Genomic DNA, 14,260 nt, shown 5'->3' with positions numbered 1-14,260 from the left:
TTTGAGGACGTGAATCAGAGAACGAACTGAAAAAAAAAGACTATTTAAGACTGAAGGTTTGTTTTCTGAGCTTTGAACCGACCACCCCATTACTCATCTGACTAGAATCTCAGGGGTGGTGAGGGTCACTAAAGAAGCCATGGAAGGAACCACAGAGGGTGTTCAGGAGGTAATGGTAAGCGAGGCTCTGGTTCAGTTCAGGGCCACTTTGCAAGCAGCCGTAAGCGAGGTGCACGTGGACGTAAGTGCTTTCAAGCAGCGCATAGAGCAGAGGATTGAGGGCCTGTACATTTCCAACGGACCCTTGGCGGAGGCGGTGACCCGGCTGCAGGAGGAGAACCTGCAGCTCAGGTCGAAGATGGAGGCCCTCGGCCGCCTGGTGGAGGGCCTCTACGGGTCAAAGATCGAGAGGAGTCCTGCCGAATTGAAGGGGAAGAATGTGAAGGATAGTATTGAGTATGGGCAACCAGGAGGAGAGCAGAGAGGGCTGGTTTACTCCGGAAGGTCAGAGAATAGCCAGTCAAGTCAGTCCACGACAACATACTCTGAAACATCAGGGTCAAGTGGAGGATCAAGCCACGCTGCTGCTGCTGCTGCTCACAGCAACACCCAAGCCCCTCCTCCATGGAGAGCAAAGAGACATGCTGAAAATACTGTGAGTACGCAAGTTTTTCTACAGATAATACAATTTACAGAAGAAAGGCTATTATGACTAAAGGAATAAAGAGTGGTCAAGAGGTGTGGGGGGGTCAATGAGCCTGGTCACCAAGAAATTATGCACCTGTGAAGGACTCAGGGAGACCTCTCTCTGTCTTCCTCCAACCAACTGGGGGATGCTCTACTAAATATATGAGTAAATAAACAAGATAATCATGCAGTAATTATGCGTTCAACTAGTACATTGCACAATTTTACTTGGAAGAGGCACAACAAATAGTCACTGGGAAAGGGGAGACACTGAATTACAACTCTCCAAGAAGTCTAGATTGAGAGATCCATGAGTTTGAAGGCTTATCACACTGCACAGTGATTTATAACATTAGGAGACAGAATCGTATAACTCTGGAAAGCTCTCACGATGACAACAGCCCTCTCTATGTTGGCCCCTTTTACATCACAGAGGCCACAAGAAAGATGACTACTTCTTCTTTTTTTCACGCAGTGCTAAAGTCTGTCTGAAAACATTCGCATTTTACTGCACCGATTCTATAGCTCCTCCACAATTCCAACAAGCCTTAGAAGCTCTGTAAACTGAAACTGTCCAACCTCCTTTCCCGGGTTAGTTGCACTCGTCAAAACTCTCACTTCACAAAATGTTTCCTTTGTCAGGTATGATTCTTCAAATATGTCACAAAAAATCACCAAACCAGAAACCACCGTATATTTTCCAACCCAGAGAATATGAGCAATTATAGTGAAATGAAAACTATTTCCCATGTGTGTAAAGAAAATAATCCCTCATATGTTCAGACTTACTTATGAATTGAGCTTTCCTGATCCATGAAAAACATATATACTTAACCTCTGACTTCAGTTTCACACACTTATGAGCGGCGGTAACTGCTGCATAGGCGCTGCATCACCGGCCTATTATTCTTATTGTTTTCAATTGCACTCAAATAATAATATTACGGGGGTTATACTGTATCTTTACAGTGGCCCAAATGCATTTAAAAACAACCCTCTCCCTACCCTCCAACTCTTCTGCTCATGATCTGTTTTAAACCAGCAGGTCCTCCAAAGGGCACATGTATTTTGGGGTCTTTGATATGGGTCTGAGCTTTGGAGCCGATATATGCTTCGGCAACGAAGTCCTGAAAAATTTGGAAGAGAAGTCAGATCCCCAGTCAGGGATGTAGTGCGTTACCTGATGTACAAGAACTGTATACTATACAATGCATGATGAAGTACACAGTACATTGTGTTGTTACGTAACCCCCATGTACACTTTGAACATAGGTATATAATAAATCACTATTCCCTAATCGTTGAGGAATCTTGCTTGCCAGCCAATCCAAGTTTCAAATCTCCGGATGGAAAATTGACTTGCGACTACATCCCCGTCAATAATACCCTGAGCCCACACCCTGAGACGGACAAACAGCTGTCCTGCCAAAATGTGCGTTTTGGCAGGGCAGCTGTTTATCCATGCCAACATTCCTCTCCGCTGAAATCACCAGATCTTCTACAACCCGTCCCTCTGACGTACCGTAGTCCACCCCCCCCCCCCCCCCCTCCCCCCTCCAGTACCAGTATAGCTTTCTGATTCATCACGTAATAATCTGCTTCATCATTTTCAAATTTGACATAATCTTTCTTCAATATTAAAAAATTCTGTTGAGGGGGGCTGTCTCCAACAATTTATGTAACTTTCCGAGGATGCCGACTGCGCCCACTTCAACACAGCGAGTGAAAAGGTCTGCGCCGTTCCCCCAATTTGGTCTTGTCTCATGTTGCCTGCAAGCTGAAGCCAATGGCAAGACACACCACGAATGACCAATAGTTATCCAATCAATCTCCAGACAATCTCTGTTATTATATGAAGTTGTTGTATAAAGTTGTGTTGGTGAAAGTGTGACACATCCAGCTAATACCTGTGTTCAAAGTCCAATATACACTCTTCTTTAAACTCTGTTTTTGGTTTCCACCAACTCCTGAGAAATACCTGGCTGCTGAATGCTCCACTATGTTGTTCTACTGCTCATCGTTATCTTTGTCTGTCTGCCATTTAGTGCTGGATTGGTAGAGGAGAGTGAGTTTTTTTTTTTAATAGTTAAAGGAGAACCGGGAGATTAAATCAAACGGTCAAGGTGTGTGTCGTAAAATCCAAACAGTAAACTCAAGGGAGCTACAATGAGGGGAACAGCAGCAACATTTCCCACATGCAAGTGATCATTTAATCCCTTGTTAACATAATTATTAGAGGTACTAAATGTGTTTGCTTGATTGAGAGTTGTTTTTGGTATCTCAAAATTGTATTATTTAACGAGAAAATTTCACAAGAAATTTTGAAAGTGTGGCTACTACTGCTGTAAGACGTCGCAATATATATACATCACCGGTAGTGAGATGTGTTATTGAGGTTATTGAGGTACATTATATATATATATATATATATATATGCCAACATTAGCTATGAGGGCTTGATGGTGTAAATATGAATGGGACAGCACTTTGCTGCAACATATCACGTGATTACATAAACAAATATTGTGTACAATTGTGTATCTATTTTCTATTTAGTACAATAGTCCTCATTTGAGCTTTATGTTAAGATACAGTTAAATCATGGGGCTTTTATGTTGAAAGGGAAGACAGAAATACAGACAGGTAAACAGACAAGAGGCGTTACAATGCCTTTTACTGAATATCTCCAAGTCATGTGTGTGCAGATTTTCTACCAAACCACCTGTTAAACCCCAGATTTCAAGGCAAACATGCTCAAATCTCTAATATAGTACATTCACCAGAGAGGAAACAAGCATCTGATCGCATTGATATGCTTGAATATTTTTCTGGATTTAATAATGTGAACGTGAGCGTCAGTGGAGCTGTTAGTCCTGATTCAAAGTGACATGTGCGCGCACACACACGCAAACGTGCACGCGACCGTATTAACACGCGCACGTGCGGCCGTTCACGCGGGTATGAATACCAGCCCCTATTGTCCTTGATCTCTCAAGAATCAATAACTCCTTGACTTTAAAAAAAAAATAATAATAATATTATTTATGTTTTGCATAAATATGATCAAAAGTCAAGAGTCTGAGTGCACGCGACCGTATTACCACGTGCACGCACGCGGCCGTTCGCGCTTGCACGTATGTGTGTGTGTGTGTCCCCACAAGGTAGTTAATACAAGAATGTGTTTTTTTTCATAAAAAGCTTCATATCTCATCGCGCACACTTAGACACACACACAGTCAGGATGTCAGCTGACCAACTGACAGTTCCTCCTGCGTGTGTGCGTACGTGCGTGTCACCGGTTGCCATGGTAGCAGTCCTGATTGGCTAACTTGAAACAGCTGTGTCACTGTCACTGAGCGGGAGACTGGACTGTGGATTTAATGAGAAAACAACCTTTCAAACTATTGTATTTGACGGACAACCCTGAATCCCATCGCGAAAATAACGTAATCATGAGAAGCACAAGACTTCTGAGAACGTTTCCGTCTACTTAAATATTTGTAAGGATTTATAAATGAGAGCGTAACTTCAGTTTATAAAGTGCTCACGTTTCCATCATGAGAGAAAATTGTGGTCCGATTTAACATGAAGGTTGATGGAGCTTTCAGGCTTGCTGACAAAAAAGTATAAGTTTGTTGGATTCCACGACGCATGTGTACCACAAGCACAATATTTCCAACATTTTCATATATAAATTATGCCTCAAAAGTAAATATTGTGGAGTGAATGGCAAAATACAAATACAAATAAGGGGGTTAGTACAAAGCTCCTTCTGCTCTAGCGATGACATCACCACTCTAACCTGCCCCATACACACTCATTGTAAACTCTGAAATGGTTCCCACATTTTCCTAAACTTGAACAATAATTACATAAAAACTGTGCTAGCTATCAAAAAATGCCCAATTGGGCAAATGAACTCCAGACTTTTGTCAACGTTTTAAACTTTAAATCATTTCTCTACGATAAATTATTGTGAGTCACTGTGGGCACAAAGATGAATGTATTTTTGCTCTCTTCAGTCCAAAACCCCAGTCAAGTGAATGGGACAATTTCTCGCTTTTAACGTCGCGGGAGGAGATATGGTCCAAAGTTTTGCGGAATAAGAAGAAATATAGGCTATAATAAGCCCGCAGGAGAACATGAAGTGCGCTTGCTGCAGGGGTCTATGACCCCTTGCAGCTGAGCCACACTTAATTATCTTATTGGGCTGTTTGCAGTATCTGAATGCCCTCTAAGGACCTTTTATGGGAATTTTAGATTTGAAAAATAAAAAGTGGTTAAAATGTATGAAATGTGCAGGTGGAAAGGTGAAACGGGTTATGCTTCACTGTGTCTTCCAGACCATTCATCAATGGTGATAGAAAAAAAGACAAACAAAAATGTATCTTTGTGGGTTCGTCGGTAGCCTACCAAGGATTGTTTGCATGTTTCTAAGAAGGATCCAAAGTGATATGGAGGTAAACCCAGCCAGAAGTTGAACAGGTTTATGGGGTCAGACCGAGTCACACTGTGACATCCTACAGGAGCTATTGTGAAGCCCGGGGATCACTGTGGTGCTAATCCTCCTGACGACCAGTTGACGGGCCGGCTGAAATGGCTTCATTGCGTGGCTGCCAGACCACTGCGTGTCTCTGGAAAACAAAAAGGCATGGGGGTTGGGGAAGGGGCAAATGCAGGCCAAGCTCCAGGCTGATACACTTGGATGGCCCAGGCCAACTCCCCGATTTCCAAAGCATCCATTTGGGGCTATTTTGGGACGTAAGAAGAGTGGAGCGGAAACTCTCGCAAAAGGACTGATTGCAAAATCAAAAATAGCTTCTCAGTAGGAACACAGGTTTGTTGGCCTCAGCTGTCATTTAAGGAGAAGCTTTCAGCTGTTAACAGCTGAAGATCCCACATTAGATTTAGAGAAGTGAGACACACACACAGACAGATTTACCACGGAGGATAAAGGCCTTCAAATTAATTTTAGCTCCACAGCATTCTGACAGACAAAAAGAAACATCTGTGTTTGTTTGCTGTGAGCAATTCAATGACAAAATGTATAAATAGATTCAGTTAGTGTCGCGTCTTGCATATCTCGTGCTGAGATAATGGCTGGCAAAGGAAACAGGATTCATTGTACAATTCTTTATTTGCATTGTCGTGTTTTACAAGGTTTTGGGTAGATTATTAGACCCCATTCACTCCCACTTGCATCAGCCATCGCAAAATGATTAAAATGTCATTACCAAGGCCGGTAAATGTGAATAAATGAAACAGGAGGCGATTAAACAGTACAGATATAACTGATTCTGACTCCAAACTAGAACATGTTTTGAGATACTAAATATAACCAGTTGTTTTCTAGCTGTGTCATGACACCAAGGAGCATATTACTATTATTAAAGCACTACATTAAATCAATTAAACATCTATTGCTGTAAAATACATCCTTTTATCCTATAGACAGTTGTTGTTTTCCCACAATACCCAACTTTTTAAACGTGAAAGTCCAACTGGCAAGCATAATTGCTATCAGGACCACCACAGAGCGTAGTGGAGGAGGAAACCACCTCCCATGGAACAATGATGTGGCTCTAATTGACTATAATTAAAATTACTAAAATTTTACTTTGCCAGGAATATATAAAAAATACACCGTATGTTTGGATCCCTACAAGGCTGTCCATAAGGGATCCACTTCTTGATAGGTGGAGGATGTCGGTGCCATCAATCATCCATTAACTCAGTTAATATATATAATATAATTGCATGCTTTGTCATCTTGTCTTTACTGAACAGGGCATTGATGCAAAAGGAGAGAAAAATGTTGCGACTACACAAGAGAATGTGAACCCAGGTAGGTGGATAATCTGAGAACTTCCACACATTTAACCTGACTAGCTGACAAGACTCACCTTTGGTTATGTTTGTTTATGTCTCTTTAGAAGTCTCCCATCAATCTCTCACCACCATCATAAAACCAAGCACAGAGTCCTCTGCCGTAACTCTCTCTCCTAAGTGTAGCTTGGAAACCCCCGCCATGTCTGGTCAGTGGATTCATGAACATTTTATAAAGTTCACACTACATTGCATGCTTGTCTTTTTTTGTGCTAGATTAATTTAGGTGCTTTCATCAGAGCTTTTTGTTTAATTTTAACTGGTGGCCAGCATGAAGACGTGGCTCTCGGTTCGTTACCAAGTTCGGTTCACTTTTAGCTATGAACGCAAGCCGATCTAAAAATAGGACGTGAACCAAAACAAGGATCAACATTGAGACAGGCAGCGAGAAAAATGGTGTGAAAAATGTCATGGACCCAAATGAGGAGGTGAAAGCCCTCAACGAGAACACCGTTGCTGCTGGTCACACTCACAAACTCTGAAGCATTATTTAGCAATATAATGAAGCTCCAATATTTCTAGGACCTGTACAGTGTGAACGCTCACTGACCCAAATTTAAACTAGTACTGAACTGTAGGTGTGAAAGTGCCGTGAAGCTCCACATAGGGGCACTGTTGCAGCAACAGATAAAAGGATGAAATAGTATGTCCAAAAAGTTGTTATGTTCCTGAATCATAAAATTAAAATAAGACTAGAAAGATTCCAGCATTCAATTTTTTCTCCAGAATGATATTTCTGGTAAGGTCTTTTGTACAATATCAAAAATACAACTTAAAAATGACAACCTTTAATTCATCCCACGGTTACATTATTGCTGTGTGTTACTATCTTCATTACAAACAATTACTAATGTTCATCCCTACACTTTGACATTGTTTTTACCTGCAATGATCTCTTTAGATACAAATATAGTGCCAAGGAGGTTATGTTTACAGATCGGTTTGTGCCCTGATTTTCATGAAACGTGGTGGAAAGTTGTAACATGAGCCAAGGGAGAACCCATTAGATTTTGGTGCGGATCCAAATGACAAGATGAATATGAATACACCAACAATGTTTCCCTTTTGTGAACACTACAAGATGGGGCATGGACTTGGTGGAGGTCTGCGCTCTCCAAGTGCCCTCCTGTTTGAAGTGTGCGATTGATTGACTGTATTCAGTTGATCTTCTTTCCTTCCAGACCAGGAAGAATCAGGTCTTCTGACCAAACCCCTCTATCCCCTCTCTGCAGTGCTGAAGCCCAGCTCTGATGCTCCAGCTGTCCCACAGTCTGCGGCCCCAGCGCCCAAAGCGACAAAAGAGACTCTGGTAAAACTAGCAGAGTCTCCTGCTACATGTGGTGAGAGGGAAACAGCTTTATGTTTCTGTCCGAATCTGCTTTGCCAGTACACCAAAACCTGTTACTTAAAATCTCTCTTTTTCAGATGCTGATGGACTCAATCCCCATCTTCCTGTAACTGCCATGACAACCAAACCCAGTCCAGAGGGTCTGGTTGCCACCAAACCTACCCAGTCTCCATCACTGGTGCCTAAAGCAGCTGGTCATTCTACAGCAGAGGCTCCAACAGGTGAAGCAGGGCAATATCCTTATATAAGAGGCCAGCAAGTAGCTCTTTTGTTCATAAGATTTGATCCTCGAAAGTATTGGGCCTTATAACTGTGTGCACATTAGTAAATAATAGATATGAGCAACCCCTTTGGTAGTGGTAGAATGTAGCTATGTACATTTACAAGTATTGTACATAGTTGTGCTTTACTTGAGTATATCCATTTTCTGCTACATAATACTTCTACTCATGGATGGATTATCAGACAATGTGCCCCGGGGTACAGACATGCAAAAGGCCCACCATCTTTTTGTTGCTGTTTTACGTCTCTTTTTGGTCATTTTGTGTCTCTTTGTGGCATTTTTGTGTATCTTTGTGGTTATTTTGTGACTCTTTGAAGTTGTTTGGGGTCTCTTTGCGGTCGTTTTGTGTCTCTTTGTAGTTGTCATGCTTCTCTTTGTAGTTGTTGTGCATGTTTTTGAGGTTTTGTGTCTCTCTGTGGTCTTTTTGTGTCTCTTTGCAGTTTCTTTGGGTCTCTTTGTGATCGTGTAATTCTTGTGGTAATTTTGCATTCCTTTCTTGTTGGTACGTTTCTCTTTGAGTAACATTTTGCAGGTGACACTTTGGGCCCCTGGGCCTGTTCTCAGTAGGCCTGTTCAATAATCCATCCATGCTTCGACTCCACTACAATTTAGTGGGAAATATTACACTTTTTACAATTTATTTGACATGTATAATGATTACATACACTGAAACATGTGATGCTTCTCTGAAATGATGCAGTACTATACTAGTAATCTACCCACTGGTATACAACATTATATGATATTGGCGCCACACTGGCAAACTAAAATACTATATACTATTCTATAATAATATAGAATACCATTTTCAAAGGAGCCTGCATAATGAGCCATTTTACTTTTGATACTATATTTAACTGAAAATTACATTTTGAATTACTTTTAATAGGGTTTTTTTTCCTGCATATTTGTTTGTATTTTCACTCAATTTATTCCTTTTTCCTTTCTACTTATTGTTCTATTCCTTCTTCACTTGCACAGGTATGTCTGGAACAAAGGAGCTTTGGTCCCAGGTATCCCAGGAGCAGTCAGGCTCTGTATCTCAGGCTTTGGTCCATCATCCTCCCACAGCTGTGACCAAAATCAGCTCTGAGACTTCTGTTGCATCCAGACCTGATCAGAGTCCTGCTTCGGCACCCAATCCGTCTGTCCCAGAATCCCCAACGATAAAGCGAGGCGAATATCTACTGAGACGTGGTGAGCACACTGCTACAATATTGGTTTGTTTTTCTGCTTGGATGTTTTACAATATCCAAAAGGAGCATCAAAGCAAGTCTGAATGATTTTTGGGAAATGGATATTCTTTAGACGTCCCTGAACCCAAGCCATACTTGCCTCTTTCGGTGATGAGCAAACCCAACACGGAGTCTTCATCGTCTGCTACGAGTCTTTTAGCATCACAGGACGTGGCAGTAAAACTTGGGGAATATCCCTTTAAGCGAGGTGAGTTCAACCAGGGATACAAGGATCTGTCTCTCAATAAAGGTCCTGGGTATTATGCTTGTTTTCAGTTTAGACATCATTTTAAATTCTCCACTTTTACCCGTGTTGTTTTTGTCTCAACTCATGTATTCAGTACCAGTTCTCAAGACACCCAGTCCCAGTCTGAAGAGAAGTGTGAGCTTTCCTCAGCCTGCAGGTAAAATATAGAATCATCACTCCTATTTATAGCAGTATGTGTAAATATTACAATATATTTGTAGCTTGGGGTTGTGTGTTGTTGTCTGTGTCTTACTTATCTATCTCATGCATCTCTCTTGTTCACTCTGACTTTCTGTTTTTGCAGAAAAATTGCTTCCATCCAAATCAATAATAAAATCTGGTTTCTCACCAAATTTGGACAAGTAAGTCATGATCATGAAGTGTAATTTGTAACATGAACACACACTTACTGTTGATGGATATGGTGTTTTGTACATTTAGCCTAATGACAGATTCAGTCGAGATGTTCTTGTGTTGGTTGTCCACTGTTTCTCCAAAGGAAGGCGAACAAGGCCGGCGGGGTTGAGTTTAAGCAGGATGTGATGAAATCACAAACGCTGCCACGCTCCAACGGGGCTCAGGCCAAGCGGGCCCTCTTTGAGAGGATGAACTCAGAGCCTATCAAGTAAGTGAAGTTTGAATACTTTCAATATTGTCCTGATTCATAACAATCAATGACATTTTGTTATATTTGCATTTCTGTTGAGTAGACCAAAGGATTCCAAACCTAAACTGAAGCGCTCTCAGAGTTTTGGAGTTTCCAGTGCCAGTGGTATAAAACAGATTCTCCTGGAGTGGTGCCGCTCAAAAACCATTGGCTATCAGGTATGGCTCTCATCAAATGTGGGAAATACAATATTCAGAGCATTAATATAGCAGCAAATATGTGTCTACCTGAGCAGAGAATGAAGTCACTCTCCCTCTGTGTGTGTTGTTATCAGAGCTTCTTGTTCGTGCATGTGAGCGCGTCCCACTGGCTTGCCGTAGTTTGCAATGTTATCACTGTTAGCTGCGAGCTGCTGGCTCAGCCGTCACCATGTTGAGAGCTGTTGAGAGGCAACAGAAATGCACCCAATCTTTTATATAGCACCTTTAAACTGCAATTAAAATATCCTTCAATCAATGATGTAATACTGTATGAACATTCTTAGAAGCAGAATTATGTAGTACAATGATTCTTAAAAGTTGAAGTGCATTTAGTCGCTGTTTTATAGATTTTGATCATCTCACATGATCTTCATCGTCAGGTGGAGTTGCCCAAGTTTCACAGACTTGTCGATTATTTTCTTTATATTCTTTATAGACTTCTCGTCCATTTTGGCTCAAAAGGCAAGGTTCAAAATTAATTATTGACTTTGAAAACATCTGCTTCTGTCCACTGTCTTGGAGCTTTCTTTCCTGTCACATGATCCTCATCACCAGATTGTCATTGTCAGACGAAATGAACATTTGCACAAGTTCAATTCCATGACAACTTTGGCAATAGCTAGAATAGAAATGTCAAAATAAGAGAAAATGGGCTTTAATATGATGACGTTACCGTCTTTTTTTTTCAGAACATAGATATCCAGAACTTCTCGTCCAGTTGGAGTGACGGGATGGCTTTCTGTGCTCTGGTTCACTCGTTCTTCCCTCTGGACTTTGACTACAACGCGCTGGAAACTGCAAACCGCAAACACAACCTCCAGCTGGCCTTCACCACCGCAGAGTAAGCTGGCTAAACTTGACTGTGTGAGGCTGTGAGTGAGTGAGCGTACTTTGATTACACTGAAGTAAATCTGACCTGGGTGAGATGTTTAATATTTTTGAAAGGTACCACAGTTTACGTGAGTGGTCGTTTCTCAGACAATATTTTGACATTCAACATTGAATCAGGTGCAAAACTTAGTCTGTACGACAGTACAGCACGGCCAGAATTTACATTAAAGAAAGACTTTGTACATTTTGCTGAATGGTGTGGAAGGAAGATTGTCTCACTCTGGACATAAACTGTCAGAGTCCCTTCCCTCTGGCAGGAGGCTGCGGTCCATCAGGACCAAGACCTCACGCCACACTAACTGTTTTTTCCCGTCGGCAGTCGGGCTCATCAACAGAGCCCGGGTCCCCCACTGACTGACCCTGTCACCCCCAGGACTATTTCTTACCGGTCACTTCCCTGCACATCCCTTCACACTTCATATTTAAACACACGTCACTTTAACATACACTTACATTAATGTTATCTGTTTGTCTCAGCACTTTATCTTATACTTAATGTAATATCTATTGCACCGTTGTTGTCGTTGATTGTTGTTTGTCTCGTCTAATGTCTAATGTTATACACCTTCCGGCAAGAAAAATTCCTTGTTTGTGTAAACACTCCTGGTAAATAAACGGTTTCTGATTCTGATTCTGAAATACTAAGTATTTGGGGAGCTATTTCTCTATTTACAACAGGAAATAGAAAGAGAGTATCAACACCCCCTGAAGCAAATAAATTGAGTAAAGGTGTGTTTTAATGCTATTAGATTCAACTTTGTTTGTATTCAATAGTTAAAAAAAGAGAGGCTATTTCACAACATTCTGGCCAGACACAAAACACAGGCACATAACCTTATCACTCATAGTTTTTACGCTTCAGTTATTGTACGGATTAAACAAAGATATAACGTGAGCTTTAGAGGCGATAGGAGGGGGATTTTGTTACCCATGCACATAGCCAGGCAAGCTGTTCCCACCTGTTTCCAGTCACTGTGCTAAGCTAAGCTAATATTCTAATAAACAGATGGTATCAAGTTCACCATCCGCTACCAGAAGGTAAATAAGCAACTTTCCCAAGAAGTTGAACCGTTGTGCTACGACCACTGACTGGAGGCTCTACTTGGACTTGACTTGTATGAACAGAAAGACTTCTCAAACCCGAACAGAGAGTCTCAGCTGGAGCGCACATGTTTGGATGTGCTTTAAACGATTGCAACTGTATGTCAGCATTTATGTTTCATTCAATAGATCTGTTACACTTCTTTATATTTTACATACATCTATACTCCTACGTTTCCAGGAAGCAGGCTGACTGTCTCCGTCTGATCGAGGTGGAGGACATGATGACGATGGGGGACAAGCCGGACCCCATGTGTGTGTTTACATACGTCCAGTCCCTCTACAACCACCTGAAGACGTTTGAGTAACTCTGTATCAGAGTAGATTACCCAGTCTAGATGTTAGTAACAACTGTGTGTCATGAACACTTTGAATGAGCCCAAAGTTGGCCTCTTGCCAGGCAGACTAATAGAGAACCACTTTTGTTTGAATCACATAAACACAGACTTTAGTGTCAGACTCATGTTTTTCTCTGCTAAATCAGTTTGATACTGTATGTGTGCCTTCACCAGTTTCCCCCCATTCCCTTTAGATTAATTCGTGGCTGACTGACACTCATTCTTAAACGGCAGTTCCTTATAACATGTATTGTGATATGTGTGGCGTTACAAGATGGAGGTTGGTTTTTATGTAGTTCTCAATTCAATAACAACGCTGGAATCAAAGAAGAGAAGATGAACACTCTTTTTAAAACTAGCTTGTGGTGGCTGGCAGCTGCTTTTGACCAATCAGTGTTTGGCAACATAAGCAATCTTTACAAACCAAAGAGTTATGAACCATCGCAGAGATGCTCCAGAAATAATAATTTGGAGTCTTGCCTGAGCAATGTGGCGAAATAAAGCAATTTCTAATAATTTTCATTTCTAGTGTGGAGTTTTACATCATTGTGGCAAACTTGACTATTAAAGACTATTGAGGTCAAGAGGTGGAGTGCAATTGTAACTCTGTGAACGGACCCGGGCTCTGTTGATGAGCCCGACTGCCGATAGTAGTTGGCATGACACGAATGATTGCAGGTCATTTTGGTAGCACTTTCTATGATGCTCGTATCTATAATTCATTATAAACTTATAATGTGTGATATTTCGCTCATTCTGCTTGATTATAATAACTCATTAATATGTATAATGCTTTATAACAATAATCACAACACATTATACAACATTTTATAATGAGTACACAGTTGCTGAATAGCTGACATTTGCTTTTTGCAAGGATAATAGTGCATTATAATTCCCATTGTTGTAGTACATTATACATTTTTTAAATAATGCATTATAAACACTTGTAATGTATTTAAAATGTATTATGTTTCTCTATCTAGTCATTGTTTGTTTAATGTAAAGTGAAACTTAATTTCACAATGTGTGTTCGTCTTGCATAGATTGAATGACATATTTTGGCTGTGATGGCAAATACACATTTTTCAAATTTAGATTTGCCTGCAAACTGTGTCAGAAATAATATGTCAATTTAATGAAGCGCCATATTTATGACAGTGTTTGTTGCCCTCTTGTGGTAGAATACGTGTAGTGCAGAAGGCCACTGACCATTTTTTTCATTCTTTATTATACTTAACAAATCTTAATTTGAACTATGTCAATATCCTCCACACATGTGTGAGATGAGAGAGAGAGAGAGATAAAATAATGGGGGGGACTAACTTTCAGGTTAAATATTTTCAGGTGTGTTACTATATCGTAATATTATTAACA

The 14,260-nt window shown here is 40.8% G+C and overlaps 1 protein-coding gene across 1 annotated transcript; it reads left to right on the top strand.

Annotated features, from left to right (window-relative positions):
- Positions 1-139: 139 nt before the first annotated feature.
- On the top strand, positions 140-13,691 carry LOC306751675 (uncharacterized protein; the record flags this gene model as incomplete). The annotated part of the gene is made up of 13 exons (XM_079235289.1): positions 140-655; positions 6,475-6,532; positions 6,621-6,722; positions 7,806-7,913; positions 7,999-8,142; positions 9,186-9,401; positions 9,513-9,647; positions 9,781-9,843; positions 9,991-10,048; positions 10,186-10,311; positions 10,397-10,511; positions 11,243-11,394; positions 12,727-13,691. The coding sequence occupies 13 exons, from the start codon at positions 140-142 to the stop codon at positions 12,851-12,853; spliced, it is 1,920 nt and encodes a 639-aa protein (XP_079091415.1). The 3' UTR covers positions 12,854-13,691.
- Between the last annotated feature and the right edge of the window lie 569 nt (positions 13,692-14,260).

Source organism: Taurulus bubalis (genome assembly GCF_910589615.1).
Source record: "Taurulus bubalis genome assembly, chromosome: 2".
In the NCBI taxonomy this organism is placed as follows: Eukaryota; Metazoa; Chordata; class Actinopteri; order Perciformes; family Cottidae; genus Taurulus; species Taurulus bubalis.
Note: the sequence above shows the minus strand (reverse complement) of the source record. Positions and strands in the feature narration are given on the sequence as shown.